The 21,382-nt window shown below is 51.7% G+C and overlaps 1 protein-coding gene across 1 annotated transcript in view; it reads right to left on the bottom strand.

The window, feature by feature from the left end:
* Positions 1 to 203: 203 nt before the first annotated feature.
* ERGIC1 (endoplasmic reticulum-golgi intermediate compartment 1) overlaps positions 204 to 21,382 on the bottom strand; it is a 71,701-nt gene continuing 50,522 nt past the window's right edge. The window contains 4 exon segments of the mRNA XM_065873744.1: positions 204 to 311; positions 11,183 to 11,305; positions 13,815 to 13,915; positions 18,099 to 18,182. Of these exon segments, the coding sequence (XP_065729816.1) occupies positions 204 to 311; positions 11,183 to 11,305; positions 13,815 to 13,915; positions 18,099 to 18,182 (416 nt within the window).

Raw genomic sequence — 21,382 nt, 5'->3', positions numbered from 1 at the left:
AGACTTCAGGCAGTGTAATTCATCTACAGTTAAACATGGGGAAAAGAGGTAGCTGCGAACCCGTGAGCCACCCCCTCCCTCCCCTCACCCCCACTTTGGGACGCAGACAGATCCTGGGCCAGATAGAGGGCAGGAGGAGACGGGGCGCTGGAGACAGGGCTGGCGGTCTCCTTGGGTCCTCGGCCATCGGGCCAGGCGGGTCGTCAATGCATCTTGCCCAGCTGGATCTTCTTCCAGGCCTCCGAGGCTGTGAAGATACACGAGTCCAGAATGCCGGCAACAGTGAAGGTCCCGCCGATGATGGCACAGATCTGAAAGGGGTGAGGGGAGGTCAGAGGTCAGCACTGGAGGGAGCACCAGGCCAGACCCCTCCCAAACCACGAGATGATGAGCTCAGCAAGTGCAGACGCTCTGCCCCATTAGGCCCACCACGTGGTAACCAACAGGGGCTGGAACATACTCTGGGCTCAAAAACTCCACTTGTTGGATGATGAATGAAATAATAATAAAAGTAACCATTATCAGCTCCTTTCGTTCCCATATTAACCTTCTGAAAGGAGGGGGATTATTAGACCCATTTCAGAGGTGAGGAAACTGAGGCTTAAACAGGTAACTACGTTCACATAACAAGTAGCAGAACTGTGACTTGAACTTGGGCATGTCTTTGATTCTGGAGCCTGTGGTCTTAACTTCTACTCTAAATTTATCAGATATTTACAATCCCATTTGCAGATGAAGGAACGGAAGTTTAGAAAGGCAGTGCCACTGGCCCAAGGTCATACAGCCAAGAAGTGGCAAAACTGGGACTTGAACCTGGGTCTGACAGGTCCAGGACCAGTGCTGCCAGTGACTGAGTAACATCTGGGGTGGGCTGAATAGGCAGCGCTGGCCTGGATGGGCTGGACTGAGAAACAAATCTCCTCTCACCCTCAGAAGCTTGTACTGCATCAGTGGGACGGGTAGTAATCAATCTTACCGATAAATGCAAAATTACAACAAAGGCAAGTGCTACAGAGGAGAGAGGGGCCTATGTTGCTACCAGAAATCTTGTAGCGGGGCACAGTTTCTTACGGCACTATTTACTTTGGGGACCAGATAATTCTCTGTTGTCGGAACTGTCCTGTACTCTGAAGAACGGTGAGCGGCATCCTGGGCCTCCACCCATGAGACGCCAGTACTACCTTCTCTTCCCTGCTGTGACGACTGAAATGACACATTGTCTCCAAACATTGTCAGATGTCCCCTGGAGGTCAAAACTGCCCGATTAAGAACTGCTGTGGTACGGGGATGGTCGTGAATGTCACCTGTATGCCAGTACTTCCTCACTTCCTGCCACATAATAATATAAGAACTACAACAAAAGAGACAGCACTTACACAGCACCTTTCTGTGCCAGGCACGCTTCGAAATGCTCACGCCTCTCACCTCACCGAATCCCCAGGCCAACCCTAGGAGGGAGGTACTATTCTTATAACTATATTACAGCCAGGGAAACTGAGGCACAGGGACACTCAGTCACTCGTCCAACGCCATGGTAATTAGTGGCTGAATTGGAGTTCAAAACTCTCAACAGGGCCCTTTGCTGCTTCCCAGGCATGAAACAGCCTACCTAACGAATTATTCACTTTGCTTTGAAGTTGTCAGGACTCCACTTGTGATGTGTCAACATAACGCTATGTTTTCCTCAAAATTTTCTGGCCTACCTATGAGTTGCTTTCTGGCAACATCAAAGAACCAAAGTGCATGAAAGGTTTGCAAGGAAACTTTAAATGTACTTTTCCCCTAAAGACACACTTTATGTCTTTTATAAAAACCAATACCACCCACCAGAGGAAGGCACCTCTTCTCTCACGTACCCATGGGCCCAGAGAGGGAAGTAGTCTGTCCAAGGTCACACAGCAAGTGTGGGGCAGAGCCAAGTCTGTCTGCCCCCAGAGCTCTCACTCTTTCTCCCTTGCCACATTTAAGGGGCACTTAGATGACCACAGGTCTCAGAAGAAGCCAATCTGGGCAGCCCTGGAGGGCCCCTGAGGCCGCCCTGGAGGTCCCATGGGAGGACTCTGGGAGACAGCAGTGCCATACTGGGTCCTCTGGTGCCAAGCGAACAGGCCAGGAGACACAGCAGAGGCAAGAGGGAAGTGTGAATCGAACCGGCATTTATTTTTAAAATTATATTTCCAAGAGATGAGCTAAGCGGAGGCCTGTGAGGCCCCAGACAGACAGAGCAGGTCTGTACGGATAGGCTGTAAGTAGAGCAGCTGGCATTCCAGTAATAACAGCCCAAGAAACCAGAGCAACCCCCCAGGGAGAGAGGAGGATGGGGGGGCGCTGGGGGGATTATGATGAAGTGTTTTCAGTGGGCAAGGCCTCTCCCCGCCGGCCTCAGAGCATGACGCAGGGCTACTTTTCAAGGAGAATGACGGCAGGGGAGCCGGGTTATTTTGGTAGAGTGGATCAGATGATGGGCGATTTTATACCGCAAAACGCTTTTAGAGCTTGGATCAGAGGATAGGAAAATGTGACTTAAGTGCAATGGAGCAAATAATAAAAAAATAAAAAATAACCACACACACATATCCATATTCATCTACACGCTTTGGAACCTGCCTGTGCCTACGATTCACATACACCTGGCACCCAAACTGAAGCCTCCGTTCACCGGGCAGGCCTGGAACAGAAGGAGACACAACACACTCATTGAGGTACATGAGAAAACACAGAGCTGTGGGGAAACTGAGGCCCTGGGAGCATTCAGGCCGCCAGGCAGCCGACCCTGTCTGAGTTACTTACAGGGTGCCTAAAGCTAAGGGGCTCTTCAGGAAGCTACTGTGTGTGTCTACTGACATCACCCAATGCAGCTGTATGTCCCCCATTATTCTACGTCTATTCAAGGTGCTGGTCACCCGTCAGTGGAGGAGGGGGAATTCTGGCGTATTCAGTGGGGCAGTGGAGGACTCCTCAAAAGCTGAGAGAAATCTAGCCACCCGCCTGATGCTGCCATGGCCCCATTTTCATTATTTTGCCTTTGGCCTGCCTGACCTGCTCACATCTGCAGGTGGTGACTGGTGTGAGGTGAAGCAGGAGTCGTGAGGAGAGGGTCCTGGGGTGCTCCCAGGCTGTGGCGTGCTCTGGATTTTGACAGATGGTAGCCACAGAAACCCCCAGCACCAGGAGGCTGCCACATCTGGACTGATCCCAGAAGGTGGTCAGTTGTGGCCATCCCTTATCCCGAGAAGATCACGGTTTCTACGTTCTGAAACGCAAGGAAATAAATGTAGCCACAAGGTTGCACCAGAGGGTATGTCTGTCTTTGGACTCAGGCTCTACCTTGGTGGTGGCAAGATCACAGGCTTCACCACATTTGGCTGATGGTTGGGGCAGGGGTGGGGGGGGGATGACCAACCACAGATGTTAGGAGGCTGACAGGGATCTTGAGAAGAGATAAAGAAAGGCCTGGTGGAAGGGAGGATGGTGACTTGGCATCTCCCTGGCCTGGGAGGATAGGGTCCAAGATGAATAGAAATGAATAAAAAGGAAAACGAAGCAAATCACGCCCATGACACTCAGTTCCCTTGCATGTTGCTGTGCACGCAGAAGAGCTAGGAGAACCGGGCCTCCATGGTGTGCAGAGGCCAGGAGGCGTGAACCTCCTCAGGGTGCACGGCCAAGGTGGGTGGGGTGTGAAGACTGGGGAGCCCGCAGTGGCCTTCCGGGCTGTGGCGGCAGAAAGAGCTTAGAATTCAGAAGCCGAGTCGTGGCTGTCGCTTTCTAACTCTGGACTTGGGAGAGCCTTCCCGGGCCTCAGTTATTTGATCTGCAAAATGGGAAAACTGTCCCTACTTTGCCAACTGTCATACTGCAGGCAATGCCTCTGGAGTGCCTAGCACTTAGTACGTGTTTAGTAAATGGTACCTAATCTCATCTTCCAGGTGACTGGAAGGCTCCAACCTTCTTGCTAAGACCCGAGATTTTCTAAACCTCTCTGAGACCCACCCTAAGAAGAACAATGGGTAAAAATATCACTTATTCCTCAGAGCAGGCCTTTGGGTCTCAATTTCCATTCTCTACCTGGCTCCTTAAGCAGAGGACAAGCCATTCATGGAAGGACAGGATGGCAAGGGTGTCCCAGGCAGATTCTTTTCAGCTGCTCAGGCCCCAAGCCCTCCGAGGGCCCATTCTACAGAGGGAGTAGCTGAGGCCCAGACACGTGGGTTTGTCATAAGAACATCCCTGGGGGCAAAGCACCTCAGGCCAGAGGTTGTTTCCAGTCTTCGGCCAGGCAGGGAGCGACCCCTCACCCCCAGTCCCCTACCCCAACCCTACTGCTTAAAGCTCGTTTTCCTGACTGCCCCAGGGAGAGAGAAGAAAGCAGAAGAGACCGACCCACAGCAGGCTCAGGACATGTTCACTGAGTAAAGGAGTGTGTGTGTGCATGAGTGAGAACCAATAAAAGAGTCGGTGAGGGAGTGAGGGAGTGAACGAACGAACGAACGTCCTAGAAAAGGAGTAGAAGAATTCCACGCCCCGGGCAAGGGGCAAAGGTGACTCACACAAGGGGTGTCAGCCCAGGAGCTGGGGGTGTGGAGGTGATTCAGGATGCTGGGCCCACTTCCATGGCTCCCTGAGCCTCTGTTTCCTAACTTTTACAAACGGGAAGGCTAATCCTCACCCCTCAGGACTTCCCTGGGATTGCCCGTGTTACACGTCCACCCTTAAATGCCTGTTCCCTTGGTCCCTTGCTGCTGCTACCCTCTTGCATCTCCCAGCTTTGAGGCAGGGGGACAACTTCCGGGGGGAGAGGGTGGAGGACGGGAGAGCGGGGCCGCTGAGCCAGGAGGGGCCATCACAGCCGGGACCTGCAACCCTACTCTGGTCAGCAGCCCCAGCTCCAGTAATGAAGACAAGGACCATTTGCTATGTGGGCCCCAGTGAGTCGGGGCGAAGCACATTCCTTTGCTCTCATCCGAAGTCATCAATAATGCCCCTCTGTTCTTACGGCGAGGCTTCCTCCCTGCGGCTCCCCCAGCTTCCCGACCTTCCACTGTGGGGAGAATGAAGTCAGCTCGTCTACCTTGAAAGGAAGGTGTGTGTGTGCTCCCCTGACATTTTAATCACGGCTCTTGATTCCTTATAATATGGAGAGGACAAGTTCCCACCACACCAGCTGGAGGACTGAATCCCTCTGTGTTCCACCAGGCTCTGGAGTAAACATTCCTGGGGGCGGATACCAGCTCTGCGACCCTGGCCGGGAAAACCAGTTGACCTCTCAGAGCCTCAGTTTCTCTCATCTGTGAAATGGGGTCCACTATGAGGCCCTGTCTAGCTGCCTGATGTACCACCGTTAAGTGCCCGGGCACTGCTCGCTCACTCTACTCGTCCAGTCCGCCTTGCTTGAAAAGCCTGCGCAAAAGGCACAGCGTGAGGAAATAAATAATGAATCGGAGTCCCATCAGATGCCAGTGGCGGCAGACAGGCTGGAGCCTCGGATGAGAACACCAGGGCTGCGGCTGGGCAGAGGTGGAGGCTGTCGTGGAAGGGAAGCTGATGACTGGGCCTGGGAGAGGTGGGGAGGAGAGGGTGTGGGGGTCTCCAGGCAGTGGTGTCACGCCTGCCAGACTGCCCACTTGCACCCTTTAGTCCAGGAGCCTGGGGGCGGGGGCGGGGGAGAGTGGAGGCCCTTCCCTGCCATTTTTACAGTGGCTGCAGCCGCAAAACACCCACCGCCCCCTCGGAAAAAACCACCTCGGTGCAGCACCTACTATGTGCCAGGCCTGAGATGGCACTTCCTTCTGCCTCCTCATTCATTCTTTGCGAGTAGTAGGGCAAATGGGGTGCGCTCCATTTCACAGGTGAGGAAACAGGCTCAGAGAGGGACCCACTCGTTGAAGGTCACACAGCTACCAAGTAGGCAAGGGTGACGAGCATCCAGGTCTGGGAGGCTGCAAAGGGCCTGCTTTTTCCTGTTCCTCCACCCTGCTTCTCTCCCACCTGAAGGCTCCCCTCAGTTCCCATCTGCATGCCTGGATGGCTTCTTTATATTTTGTTTTCTCGGCTCTCTTAAGTCTTACGTATCAGATGTCCTAAAGGTAAGGGGTCTCCGTCAGGGACGTTTATGAAGTAAGACGCTGTGTGGCTGTAAAAATAAGTGTAGTTTATAAAATGGAGCCCATGCCTTTCTAATGTTCCTTATTCGTCTCAGAACCTGCCCTAGAAAAAAGTACCAGCAGTTCCTGTTCCAACTGTGATATCGGTGTTCAGACTCAGTTGGAGCAATCAGCCCCTGGTACACAACCTTCTGGAAGAACTAGCTTTGCTCAAACATCCGGAAGGACAAGAATGGAAGTGTTTTTTTTACATACACATTTCTAGGCCTGAATAACAGGGCAGCTAATTTGGGTTCTGTTCTGCTCCTCAGATAATAGAAACTGTCTTGTGGAGAGTGGACCAAGGTGTACACCCTCCATGTGTCTACTCACTGTTTCACACCCACTTATCACCTGCCCGGGCTATGCCAGGTCTGGGGAACAGAGGTGACTGAGAGCCAGCCCTCCTTCCTGGAGCTCACAGTCCTGGGAAGAGAGACACGCCGAGGAAAGCCCAAGTAGGAGAGAATGGAGGGTCTTAAGCGGCTGTTGTATCAGTCCAGCTACCAAGACGGTCTTTTCCCAACTCACACAGCCTCAGACGTAAAACCTTCTCAGTTTTAAGTCTGTCTTCTTTCAGTTTTTTTGTTTTTGTTTTTAACCATCCTATGTGCCCCCCACTCCACACACCTGCTGCCTTTTGTCAATGGAAAATCTTTGCAGGTGCCCCAACAGATGAGTGAAAGGTAACCAGATAAGGGCAGGAAAACCTGTGCACCACCAACCAGTCTTAGATGGACAGTTTGCTTTTTTTATGGTTTGCATGGGCGTGACTGTGATTTTATCACACATGCTCATAATATTGCCTTGTTTCCTGCTATAATATTTCTTCTTGATTCCCAGGACAGAAGTCACTGTATCAAATGATCCTGGTGTATCTATCAAGGGCTCCATGGCTTCTGGGGGCTCTGTTGTTGGAACATCCTTGAGAGCCTTTGTTTTGGAAAATGAAGCCTCCCAAGCTGGTGATGGGAGGATGTGGCAGAGGCAAGTCTGGGGCTCAAGTCTCAGCCCTGACTTTCTTGGCTGTGAGATCTTGGAAGAGTTTCTTTACCTCTCTGGGCCTCCATTAATTCATATCTAAAACAGGAATGATATCATCTACCTTGGAGGGTTCCTGGGAGGGTTAAAGGAGAGGACTGTAAAATTACCTGGCACCTAGTAGATGCTTAATAAGTGCGGCTATATGATCACTTCTTTGAGCAGTTATCCCTTGTATATTTCTAAGCACCTACATCCAGGCCAAGTCCTGTGCCGGATGCTAGGGACACAGAGGTGAGTCAGGCCTGGAGCTCATCATAATCAGGCCTGGCAACTATGAAATGCAATCTAAACTTTGGGGGATTATTTCACTGGCAAGGAGCACCTCGAGGGCAGGGATGATGTTTAACTCAGCTATCCCTGTTATCCAAAGGGGGGGGGGGCATGTCATCATCACCAGCTGCTACTTTTTCGTGGACAAAAAATGCCATGGCCATACTGACCCAATTTGGTACTTGGGTGACTTCTGGTTGCTCCCCCCAAATAGAATAAAACACACACAAGGAAAGTGATGTGACACCTCCAGAGCCACCCGATCTGTCACCACCACCCACTTGAAGGCCATCTCCAAAAAGGGGCTTCAGCAAGTGGCAGGGGTAGGGGACAAATGTGCATGTGTGGGAGGGGGCACTTTGAAAGGGATCCCTTTCATGTTGTTAAACACCATCTGTTTTATTCTCTCAGTGGTGGAATTTTCTGGAACAGCACAAAGTGGAGGTCTGAGCAAGGTGCCCTGGGTGTCCAGAGAGGAGCCCGGGCAGCCTGCTGGAGGCTTCCAGGAGGAGGGCGTCCCCTCTGTTCAGGCAGGGCATGAAAAAAAGGTCCTTTCCAGACCATAAGAGCCTGGAAGGGGCAACCCCGACTAAGCCAGGTACTTGTTACTTAGAATGCCTCTCCCCTCCACACCCGCTCCCCCGCCCCTGGCTGCACCCACCCCTCATTCCAGCCCACCCACAGCTGCCGCCGCAGCCCTGCAGCCGCCACATGACAACATCCTGGCCTAAGCCCCCTCTTCAGCAGCCCCTCTGAGGAGCTATTTGCAGAGGCCCCCAACGCACGCAAGTGTTTGATTTCATAAAGAGAGAAAGAGAAGTCACAGCAGGTGCCTCCACTTCCATCCCACCTCCACCCTGCCTGGCGAGGGTTCCCGGGGGTCTTTGTGCTTGTGTGTCTGTGTGCAAACGTCATCCCCACATCTGCCGCCCTGTGACAGAGGACTCTGAAGCTCCACAATGATGCCATCTGCCAGGGACAGCCGGCTGGCTCACTCTGGGCTGACCCCATGGTTGTCGTGGCAACCAAAATGGCAGCATGGGGCCTTCAGAAAAACCACCAGGCTAATGATGTCAGGAGGTTCCCAGCAGCACGGCCCCCACTCAGGTGGAGGCGGGCAGGGCTGGGGTGCAGGAGGGGCTGGTGGCCAAAAGGAGGAGGAGAAGGCCTCTGGGTGATGCAGGACGAGCTCCTCCCCTGGGGTTTTTGGGACCTCCAGCTCTCAGAATTCCTTCCCCATTGAAAGAAGCCACATGGCCTTCACAAGACACGCTATGTTGGGCACCCTGGCATGTACTATTCCCTTTGCTAAGAACCTCTCTCCCTCACTCACCAGTCTAAAAAACGTCTCCTCACCCTTCAAGACCCATCTTGGGGTTTCCTTCTCTGAACCTTCCAAACAGAAGGGAGTTTGCCACTGGGGTACCTGGTGCACAGCTCCATCGGAGCCCCTGCTGGATGGGACTGCAGTTCTGTGTGCTCGCCCATCTCCCCCGCCAGCTGGGGAGCAGCTTAAGAGCAGGGATTGCATCTAACTTGTTATCCCTGCTGCAAAGCACAGGGCCTGGCGCATGGTAAAGTTTAGCAAACATTTAACAAATAAATGAAGTCGCTTCATTTCTCAGCCACTTACCAAGGGATCTCAACACTCAGAGCCTCAGCTGTCTGGAATGCAGGGGAAACAGGAAGGGGGCCATGAAGATCCTTCCCGACCCTATAGTGAGGTGTGGGCACAGGGGTTTCTCTGCCACCATCAAGGCCGCAGACCCCAGGGCCTCTGAGATGCAGACCACGCCCACACAGAGGTACCTCCCTGTGTCTTTGCTTCTGTCCAATTTTGGGTATGCAGTAAGAGTACTGGCTGAGAATCGGCACCAAGACCCACTTAGTGTGCTACCCTGTGGGGCCTTGGGTAGAATCACTTGCTCACAGATTCCCTGATTTGGAGCCAAAGGGTTGATACGTATCCCTCCAAAGTGGCTAACCCTATTTACACCAGATAGTATACACAGGTCCCCTTGCTTTGCATCCTCCCAATCTTTACAGTGGCAGGTCTTTAATTTCTGCCAATCTGATAGGATCGAATTGGGTTGTTTTGAATCTCATTCCTCCAATTTCTAGTAAACTTGGGCGTCTTTCCACTGCCAGTGTGGTCTCTTCTGTCAATGGTCAAGTCCTTACCTATTTTTTTTTTTGGTCACTTTTTCTTACTGATTTGTAGAAATTTTTTTTTTAAACGTATAAATTCTGAAGCATACTTCTTCCTTATATGTGTGGCAAATATCTTCTCCCAATCTGTGTCTGGTGTTTTAGCTTTATGTTAGGTGCCCTTGGTAGATCAGAAGTTTCAAATCTTTATGGAGTCAGAGAACAGTAAAAGGCCGTGTAGAGGCTCATATAAGCACCAGATTTTGACACCCTTTGTATCCACATGGTTTTCTATAATTTCAGAGCTTCCCTTTCGTAATCTGCTTTGAGTCCCACAAGGCACTGGGAGGTAGGAAAAGTAGGGACTGTTATTCCTATTTCATCAATTATAAGATGGAGACCTTATAGTGGACATCTGGCCTTTTGGCCGCCTAGCATCCAGTCTTTCCTCTTCTGGTAACTGGCCTCTGATTTTTCTTTTGCGGAACCCCACCCCCTCGTAATCTTGGTCCTTGCGGTCTGGGTGGGGCTGGCCAACTGGAGCACACCATTCATTCTCCAGGCCACAAGGATAGCATGGGACCTGAGCCAGGCCAATGACAGTGCCATTCTACCCAAAACTTGGGGTAGGATTACTGAGAAAGAGGTACTTTCTACTGGTAAATTTTATGTGAAAATGAAGCCAGTACAGAGGAGAGCAGGATGAAGACAGACCTATTCCAGACATTTGTACCTGGATCTAGCCATACCTGAAGCCCACTTATCCTTCAAGCCAGCTTGATGCGGGGTCCTGTCTCTTCTGTAACAAGAGTCCTAATACAGACGTAGTCAGAGTAGGAAATGAAAGAGCCAAGACTGGACACCGAATTCTGAATCATTATTAAAAGTATGAAGAGGTAGAAAAGCAGTTTCTAAATCTAAGAGGGAGGGAAAATCACCTCATCTCCTCCACCTTCACTGACTCTGGCTTACCGAATTTCTCCAGGCCTCTTGGTTGGAGCAGGGCACTGTGACCTGGCTGTTCTGACCCCAAGGACATTTTCAATGGGAAGCCAGGATAGTACTTGATAGAAATAGTCAGCATCAAAGAAAACTGTCATCAGCTTGAAGCTGCCTCACAGAAGATTGGACTTGGGGGAGACAATGGCAAAAAAGAAAAAAAGAGAACAGGCAGGAAGGAAAGAAAGAAAAAAACCTGATAATATCAGCCCGTAGAGTTAGAAAATAGACATGGAAAAAAATGAGTGAAATCTTCACTGTAAAACTTACACAGAAAAGGATACGCCCTGCTAAGAATAATTTCCATAAAAATAAAAAACTGGAGAAAATCAGGAACATCTCACTGAGCCATATAAAGATGGAATTGCTTAAGGAACGAAGTGATTGAGTGGCATTCCCATCTGGAAAAGAGTTTCTTGATGAAATGCCATCGATATTGATGTGCTTCTGATGACATTTCTAAACATCCTAGAGGTCCCAGCCTTGTGTGGACAGGCTGAGCCCCTAGCCCTGTGGGCTGCATCCCGCTTCTTGGAGGACCGGTTGGGGTGCTCACAGCAGGCACCCCGCCCACTCACCGTGGTGATGAACCTGTACAGAGGCTGCCGTCTCTCCGTGTACTTGACCGTGATGGGGCTTAGGTCATAGCGGAACCAGATGGCGGGGATGATGCGGCCAGTGTGGCTGTAGGCGACGTACTCCTGAGGTGCAAGAAGAGCGGACAGGGGTTGGGGATGTGAGACTCAGGCTCAAACCCTGTCGCGTGGGGGATGGGTGGCAGAGGGTCCCCAGAAACCCACAAGAACGGGCTCTTCTCCCTCCCTCCCCCTGCAGAGTCAGGCTCCATGGACCCCTCCTCTCACACCCTTCCCCCCAGTAGCTCTGCCATCAGCATCTGGATGGCCACCATTCACTGGAAGCATTTTGGACCCTTTGGACTGCTTGGAAATGGACCACATGACCTTGGAAGCAGCACCAGAATCAAAATAGGAGAGCAGAGCTGTCAAAGGACAAGTGTGAGTGGGCTCAGTTTGACTAAAGGCCTATTTCTCCCTTCAACTCCTGGGCTATGCAGAATCCATTTGTTTATTCAGTGACAGTTCACTGAGCACCTCTCCTGCGTACTGGCCCCTTGCTGGTTGCTGGGGACCCTGAGGGGAGTACGCTCTGCCCCATCCCCAGAGGGACCCACAGTCTGGAGAAGGAGGCATGTAAAAACATGTGCAATACTGCAGCACCATGAACGAATGGCCCAATCTCCCCAGGGGTGTCCGGACAGCTTGGCAAGGAGGGGACAGTCCTCATGACACCCTGAGGGGGGTGTGCGTGTGTGTGAGTGAGATGTGGGGAGTAAGCTTCTTCAAAGAAGGAACACACAGAACTGGAAAGTCAGAGGGCACAGCCCCACCACAAGCCTTCCTCAGAAGGCATCGGCCGGGGCTCCAAGGATGCCAAGGGGCTGAATTAACCGTGCACGCACTTCAGGACGCTGAAAACCTCTCGGTTAGTCTCATTTGTCCTCAGCAACTGGAGACCAGACTTTAGCCCCAACCCCAAATGCTAAGGCCCAAGCCCTGCAGCTTCTTTAAGGACAACCCTGAAACTTGCCTCCTCTGCTGGACTGCCACTGGCGCCGATGGGTGCAGCCTCACGCGCTCACAGTGCGGGCCAGGGCTGAGGCCGCAGAGGGAGCTGAGCAAGCTGTCCTGGCTGCTGGGCCTTTGCCAAAGCCTCAAGGGAAGGAGCCTTGGGCAAAACAAGATCAGCTTTCCCCAGGGAGAGCTCATGGGGCAGGGTGACTGTCTGGGTCACAGCCCAGAGCTGAGGGACAGAGGAAAATAATAAAAAACAGCGGCAGTAGGTACCATTTGCCGAAGCCTTCTTTGTGGGTTCGGTGGTTTTAAAAACACTGCCTCATCTGACAGCGACCTTGTGAGGTGGGCACCGTCCCCGTTTTACAAATGAGTAAACTGAGGCACAGAACGGTTATGTGACTTGTCCCAGGTGACAGAGCTAGTGAGTGACCGAGCCAGGTTTGAAACGGAAGTTTGCTCCACAGCCCACACTCTTTCTGTTCACACTGCCTCCACTTGCTCCCATTTGTCAGATGCCGTCAGCGCTTGAGGGTTCCAGTGAGACGCCCTCCAAGAAACAGCACCCCTCTGCCTCGGAGAGATACACCAGAGCATCAGTGTAGGTGGAGCAGAGTAGAGGGACCCCAAGTCACCCAAGAGAGAGTAGCTCCCAGCCTGGCAGACTCAGAGGCCCCTGGTTCAGGCTGAACAGGTGATGTGATCAAGAGACCACGTTTTGGAGCTGGAGGAGAAGCTGGTTCTAATCCCCATTCAGCCATGCTATAGCTCCAGGACCACCTCTCAGTGCCTCAGTGGCCAAATCTGTAAAATGGGGACAGTAACAGTCCCAATGTCAGAGCTGCCTTGATGACTGAAAAAGATGGTGGAGGTAGAGAGCTTAGCATAATGTGCAGCCCATGGTAAGTAATCCATAAATGATAGCTACTGCTCTTACTATTATTATTATTAGAGCCAAACAATGGACCACCTTAAGGGGTCTGGGCGGTCCTGGAACAGAAAAAGAAGGAGAGTCCTGGTGTAAAGGGGTCTCTTGGGGATGCCTCAACCCATGGGCTTCAACCATTCATGTCCCATGGCAGGGTCATCTCCAGGGAGACTGAGGCTGTCTTGGCTTAAAACCACTGTCTGTCACCCCATTCTGCTGGCTCTGACTGTGCTTTGCTTCCCACCAAGGCCTGCCTGCATCTCCGTGAATTTGAGTATCGGGGTCCTGGGACATACCTGTTAACCAACAGCCATCTGGTGTAATTCCAGAGCTTCATGATTCTGGATAACGAGCTTGTGCCCCACGAGCCAGAGCATCTGTTGTGTGCTAACCAATCAGGGTCCCGTACCTGAATAATCAGGGCCAGATACAGGGCAGTGGAGATGTCTCCAAGCCCTAGACCTTCGGGACAGGTCACCTGCCTGCTCTTTCTCCAACAGATCACACCCTATGTCCCGGTTCGATTTCCTCCCCTTGACTCTGAGACTGGCCTCCCATCTTTACGCAGGGTAGATCACCCCTCCAGGAAAGGCCCGTTGAAGGGAATCAGAGGAGATCGCGCCCAGACGCTTGTCATCTCGGCTCTCAGCCAGCAGAGGGCGCTATTGCACGCAGCTGCCACCCGTGTACCTTGTTGGCCACCGTGTACTGATAAGAGTACCGCTGCTTGCCACTCTTGTCCTCGTAAACCGTGGGCACGATCTTCAAGATGTAGTCGTGGGAGGCGAGGGCTGCGGGAAGGACACAGTAGCATGAGGCAGGGGGATGGGTACTGCCCGGCCGGCAGCTCGTTTCAACCCTAAACCTGCTTGCCATTGCGGGGTGTGGGGAGGTACTCAGTCCGCACAATTTCACCACCAAACGACCCCTCTTCATTTCTCCCTTTGGGCACCAGGAATCGAAAGACTCCATCGGTCAGGATCTTTTCTCCTGCACTGTATATAATGTTCAATTTTAATAACAACCCTCATGTCCATCCACAGGGCAGCTGCTGAGAAGGGGTGTGTGGAAGAGGCCACTCTCCAAGGGGGTATCACTGAGTGAAAAGAACTAAGTTAGGGACCAGGGTGAATAACATGTTTCCATGTATTGGGGGCAGGGAAGACTCACTCCTCTACCTGCGTGAAGAATGTACAGAAGAATTTTCTGAAAAGATGCCCAAGAAACTATCAGCGGTTCTAGCCTCTGGTGGGGGGGCGGGACAGGAGGCAGGATTTGAAAAAGGTCACATTTTGTTGTGCACCCTCTCGTCCTGTTTGAATACTGTTACTTTGGGAAAAAACTGGGTTCAAGTTTTAAAAAAGAATCCACCAACCAGAAAAACTGCACCTATCTATAATGACTGATTAATTTCTTTCCCCATTTTCAATTAATGGGAGATTAGTTCTTCCTCCACCTGGTCCTGTCATATTCCACTGTAACTCTTACCCCTTCCCCACTGGATGGCGGAGACTGCGGAGGGCAGGGACTGAGCCTTACTCATCTCTGTGTCCCTAGAACCCTGCGCAAGGCCTGGTACGAAGTGGACGGTGGCAAATGCTTATTGAATGAATGAATGGATGGAGGGCTGACTGGACAGAGGCATGAATAGAAGAACAGATGAATCAGCTTCTCATAAGCATGAGGTAACCGGAATCAAACACTAGGCTGATAGAATGCTGGCCCAAAGCTGCTACATAGCATCCCGGGAAAGGTGATATTCCCTTGGGCCTTCTGGGATGCTGGGAGAAGCTCACAGACCCCTCTATTGTTGTCTTCTAGAATCTCGGGTCAGGGACCACGCAGCTAAAACAACACAGAAATTCAGGCTTGTGGGCTCTAATCCTGGTCTCCTGGCTGAGTCAGTCCTGAGTCTTTGGACTCATCTTCTGTGAAAGGGTAGGGGACGTAGACGGTGTTCACAGTCTCTTCCTGCCAACACTGCGTCTTGGTAAGGAAAGGGTGGTGTTTCTTGAACCCTCTTGAGACCTGACTCCTCTAAAAACCTGGGAAACGTCCTGCAGCCTCAGGGCTAAGCCCATGAAGACCCCAACATCCCTCTGCTCAACCCCACCGGTGCTCAGATTTCAGGAGCACTAGGGCCACCCAGGATTTAAAAGGCAGACACCCGGGCCTCACCCCAAGGGTTCTGTTCAGTGGGTCTGGGGTGGGGCTCAGAATCTGTATTTTAAGCCAGGAGCACAGAGACCACACTTGAAATACGGAGTTCCAAATGCCCACGGCCCCGTGTTAAAAACCTGAAGGAACGAGAGAGTGAACGCCTTATGAAAATCACACCTGTAATAGTTCTGTTCAAATTTGTAAAACACACAGATGATCGTAAGAAGATATCACCCACAAAGCCACCCTCCACAGAAAATCGGAGATTCGCATTCTCATGTAGACACTGCTAGATTTCTATTTATACTTATATTTCTATTCCCCTAAACATAAATATAAAATTGGATCGTACTGAACCTTCTTCTGAGAACTGAACACCATGGACGCTGTTTCAGGTCTAAGATACAGCGTAAGGTCTAGGGCATTGGTTTTATCCATCGCCGTATCCCCTCGCACAGCGCCTGGCACATAGCAGGTGCTCAACAGCTGCCTGCTGCCTGAACGCCAGTGAGCTTCTGACACATCACGGTCACTGCGCTCATCCCCCAGCAAGGCCATGCACAGTGTGCTCAACCAGGCCCCTGGGGCCAGACACTGACGCTGCGGCTCATTTTCACTCTTATAAACAATGACCTAAACGACCATTATTTTCCTAAATCCTTGCACACTCTCGTATTTGTTTCCTTAGCTTACTCTCCTCTAAGTAGAATTGATGACTCAAAGGCAGTGACCAATTTTAAGGCCTTTGGTACAATAGAGTCACTGCCAGTATCTTCAAACAGAGTGGTCTGTGCTAGGAAGAAAAACAGGTGTGTTGCTAGGCCTGGGGGTTTTTGTACAAAAGGTGGTCAGGGAGGGTCTCTCTGAGGTGGTGGCATTTGAGCTGAGACCTGAATGACAAGAAGCAGCTCCCCATGGAGGACCTGGGAGCAGAGGGACAAGTGGAGGGGACAGGGTTGCGGGGGGTACCAGGCTTGAGAGCTGAGGAAATGAGAGCCCGCTCTACCCCGGCTGTCTGGTGCATCTCATGCATCTCTCTTTCCACTGAAGCCAGCCTGAGATGGCTTTCGTCAGTAGCCCGGGAGCAGGAAAGGTTTTCTGCCCACACCCTCCATCAGCCTGCACACCCTGGGGCCTTCCTAGCTTGATCTTCTTCCAATATCAGGCAGCTGAGAGGTCCAGGCTAATTGCAAGCAGGTGGGGACAGGCCCCTTGGGACAGCACGCTGCCCTCACGCAGAACCGCGATGAACACCCCACCATACGAAGAATCGTCTCCCTCCAGTATAATCAGACATCTGCGTGAAGACCAGGGGGCGCAGTTACACACTGACACGCTGCGGGAAGCAGCACGAGTGGGTACGGACCCAGCTGGGAAACAATACGATAAATGTAAAGCAAGTCTTGTAAATATCAGAGGCGTTACTGCAATGGTGAAAAGGTAGAAACCAGACGTTTTCCGTGAAAAGACAGTGCCTTAAAGCACAGCAGAGCTGCTAGACGGGCAACCGTGCCTCCATTACCAGTGGAAAAACTCTACACGAACTGTGGTTATGATATAACACCAGGCACAAAAATCAGAAGGTAAGCTGCTTGGAAAAAATGACTTCTGCTCACGGGCAAGGATTCCCAGGGACACGGAGAAATGAGAAGCTTGATTTGTTGGGGCAGGTCGTGGAGGGCAGTCCTCTTTTGCTTGGATTGTCCCAATTCCATTCCATGCTTAGGCTGGTAGAGTACAGGCACACCTCGTTTCATTGCTTCACGTTATTGCCCGTCAAAGACACTGTGTTTTTTTTGTTTTTTTGGTTTTTTTTTTACAAATTGAAGGTTTGTGGTAACCCTGTGTTGTCAGATGCCGGTTAGCATTTTTTAGCAATAAAGTATTTTTAAATTAAGGTATTTACATTGTTTTTAAAGACATAATGCTACTGCGTACTAAACAGGCTTCAGTGTAGCGTAACATAAATTTCCTATGTACTGGGAAACCAAAAAGTTCCTGTGATTTGTTTTACTGCATTATTCACTTCACTGAGGTGGCCTGGAACTGATCCCATAATGTCTCCGAGGTCTGCCTGTGAATGTATTTTAAGAAATGATTAAGGACATATGGGTGAAAAGGTGAGCTCAGGTGAGGAAATAAGAAAAGCCTTGGTAACCTGTCCTACAGAACCCAGTGGGTGGATCCGCTTGAGCAGACAGACCTCCCAGGCCCGTTCTGTGCAAGGCCCCACGTGCGTCTGCACAGGTGTGTAGGTATGTGTGCTCTTCTGCAGGTCTGTAAAGATGTGGCACGCTCTTTAATCTGGGCCAAGGTGCCAGGGAGCCCAGCGGGGAGGAGGCTCAGGGAGGGGCCGTTTGTGGGTGGGAGGGGCTGAAGCAGGAGGAGGGGGTGGGGTGGGGGGCAGCCCAGGTGGCCAGATCTGGCTGAGCCACCCACAGCCCTATTCTCACGGTGCCACTTGGAGCCAGGATGAATTCTGGCTCTGTCACCACTCCCTGTGGGATCCAGGGTGATTATCTCAACTGACAACAATTATGTGGCAGTAACGATAATAATAATGATAACATCCGGTATTCATGGAGCAGTGATGAGGTGCCTAGGACTGCCACGACAAGTCACTTTTCTTCCCTTCTCTGTGAGATGGGGATAATTCCACTTCCTCACGGGCTAGCTGTGGGAATGAAGCATTAACAGCTTGGCTTACAGCGAGGGCTTGGTAAACGTTCCCTCCCTCTCCACCCCGTTCCCTCCCTGCTGCACTGGGAATCTTGGGGCAGAAAGCTGTTCCCAGTGTGGGTATGGGGTACATACGGTTGGAGGTGAGTCTGTCTGCTCCCCCGAGAGCGTTGAAAGCTCCGTGGACGTTCTGGACCTGTGGAGAAGCACAGTGAGGGACTGACCCCAGGATGCTACCACCTCTAGGCTTGGTCCTGGCTGTGGGAGAATGGCCAGGTACGACCTGGTCTAGGGACCCTACCCGTGTGTAAAATGGGGATCCCGCATGGTCTGTCTCGTAGAGACGTCGTGGGGAGCAAGATACAGACGCGGCAGAGGCCTGACACGTGGTAGGCACTAGTTTGCTTCCCATCTTGAGCACTTACTATGAGACAATCAGTCCTGGGTACTTAGCGTCATCTCATGTAATGCCCCTAATGGTGGACCATGGGCCCATTTTACAGAAGAGCAAACCAAAGCTTGGAGAAGCACCAAAATTTGTCCAGCATCTCACAACTGGTAAGTGGCTGAACTGAACTCTGAATTCAGGTCTGTCTGACCTCAAGCCTACATGGAATGGCTCTTTCCATTAAGGCACACAGAAAACTCAAGCAAAGATAGAGCTGGGTCTCAGCAATGCTCCTCCTGAGACCCCCCACAGCCCTCTGAAAGAGGACCCAGGGCTGCTGGCCTCCGACCCTGTCTGCTGTGGGGAACATATAGCAGTTGTGAAGACACTCCTCCTCACGGCAGCCGGCCCAGCTGTGTCCCTTTGGCAGGGGCTGAAGGCCACGTCCCACCTCTCCTCTGAGGACAAATGGGAAACCAGGTCAGCCTCAAGGAGAATCTAAAGCAGGACAAAGTATGCCCGATACGTGGAGCATGTCATCATGGGCATGGTTAACAGGGGCTGCTGGGGTAGGCATCCTGGAGGGCTTCCTGGGGGAAGTAACACTGACACCAAGATTTGTAGGAAAGTAGGTAGTTAATCATGCCAGTAGCTCATGCAAACACATGAGTCTGGAGACTGAGAAACAGAGCCCGTGAAGCCCTAGAGAGGTAGGGGGTGAGGAGTGGAAAGGAAAGAGGTCAGAGAGGTAGGAGGGGACAGGCTCCTGCAGGGAGGGCCACTCCAGGAACAGTGGGTGACCTGACCCTGATCCTGGTCTCAGGTCGCTGATGTTTATCGAGCACTTAACACAACTGCACACTTAAGAAGCTCAGAGGAAAGCTTGTCCATTGCTGCCTCGGGATTGACTGTCTAAAGACTTGGTTTCTAACCCAAGAGGACAGTGGCTGTAGAGGCAAGAGTGCTAGAATAGTCAGTCCCTCACATCGTTGCATGTCAGGGTTTTATCTGACATTCATTTGTACGATTATCTGATTCATTTCTGTCCTCCCCTCCAGACTATACAATACTTCACGTGGGCAGGGACCACGCTCATCCTCACCGATATGTGCAAGACCTGGCACATAGTAGGTGCTCAATAATTACTTGTTGAATGGATGATGGATGGATAGATAAATCCTCAGCTAAGTGTTCTACATCTTTAAAAAATCCTATTTCCGCCATAAGGGCCAAGTGGAAGGCTATTACTGTCCTGTTCTATAGCAGCAGACAGCAATGCAAGGCTGCCCCTCTTCTTCCTCTCTTCTCCTCCTGTCCCCTGGCCTTGGCTGTAGCCCTTTCCTCACCTCCCTACCTGCAGCCTTGCCTCACGGCCGGTCTTCCACATGGCAGGTGCGTGTTCTTTCTATGACACCCACCGGCCTGGGTCAGCCCCCACCTTCCTAAACCTATCGTGGGTCTCTCGCTCCACCTAAAACTCTGCTCCCCCCTCCAGATGGACACTGCTGAGCCCTCTCTGCTGACTCTGATGAGCCTCTGGAATCTCATGTACAGAACATCATTCTGATGTCAAGAACACTTGCTGATCCATTTTTTCTGAAAGTGACCTTGAGGGTCTTTTCTATGAAAATGACTGGTTGGATGTGCCACAGAGTGGGTTCTCTAGGACAGGGGTGATATGCAAGACTTCCCTGTCCTGTGCTTGGCTAAATCCTTCTCACCCTTTAGCGCGTGGCTCAGATGTCACCTCCTCAGGGAAGCCCTCCCTGACCTCCCAGGCTTGGGGGTACCCCGTCCCCACTTCCACATCACTGTCCCGAATCCTATGCTTCTCTTGTCCCTTGTAACTACATTTATTTACATTTAATCTCTTCTTCACTTGAGGGCAAGAATCCTGTATGGTTTATCCACTGCTGTTACCCCAGAGCCTTGCACAGAGCCTGGTGCAGAGCAGAAATTTTGAGGGGGTCTGATGAATCCATGAACCTATGAGGCACAGTCAAAGAAGACCCGGGGCCAGACACACCTGGTTTTCAAGCTATATGACTCTGGGCAAGTTACTGAACTTCTCTGACCCTGTTTCTTCCTCAGGAAAAATAAATGCCACCCAGCAGCCTTCAGGGAGTTCTTGTGAGGGTTAAACAAAGGGTCATCTAAACACTGCTCTCTAGGTGAGAAAGTGCAGGCTTCAGTGCAGGCTGAAGAGGTCGAAAGTTCCCATGAGGAAGGAGTGTGGATTCTGGTGGTGCTGCCGGTGAGTTGCATGGCCCTGGGTCGTGACTCCGGTCTCAGTCTCCCCATGTGCACACTGGGGTTCACAGTGCCTGCCTCCCCGGCTGTGTCGAGGATCTGCTGAGCTGGTGGGTTGCAAAGGCAACTGGGGTGCTGCCCAGCGCTCATATATGGAGGGCCCTGTGGCTTGTCAGCTCCCGTCCCACTGGGGTGGTGAGCATCCCACGTCTGTCTCCCCCATGGCCGTGTGAGCCCCTGTGGGCCGGCAGCAACCTACCCTGCAGGGCCTGGCGCAGAATGAGAGCACAGAGGACGACTACAATGGCCACAGCTCATTTCGCTGACCGGTTACTCTGTGCCAGGCAACTGTTCTAAGAGCTTCACGTGCATTAACTCATTTTATCTTCACTACAATTCTATGAGGCAGGTACAATTGTTGTCCCCATTTTACAGATGAGATAACTGAGGCTTAGCAAGACTAAATAATTTCTCCAATATCAGACAACTAGTTAAGTGGTGGAGCCAGGATTTGAACCCAGCAAGGCAGGCTGGGGAACGTCAACACAGCAGTCCCTTGGATGGAGAGATGGGAGGTGTGCGTGTGAAGCCTGTGTGAATTCACCTGCAGGAAGTGAGTCCACAGTCCCAGGGCAGGCCGTGCTTCACTGAGTGTGTAGACAGCAAGTCTGGCCCAGGGAGACTGGGCCTTCTCTGTTCCCAAGCACCGTCTCCCAGAGGAAATTCTCTGGGGCCTCCAGGAAGGCTGGGAAGGCGATGACCGGGTCACTTGGGCTGGGCA

The sequence above is a fragment of the Phocoena phocoena genome, chromosome 3 (genome assembly GCF_963924675.1).
Source record: "Phocoena phocoena chromosome 3, mPhoPho1.1, whole genome shotgun sequence".
Taxonomy (NCBI): domain Eukaryota; kingdom Metazoa; phylum Chordata; class Mammalia; order Artiodactyla; family Phocoenidae; genus Phocoena; species Phocoena phocoena.
This window is presented reverse-complemented; position numbering and strand designations above follow the sequence as displayed.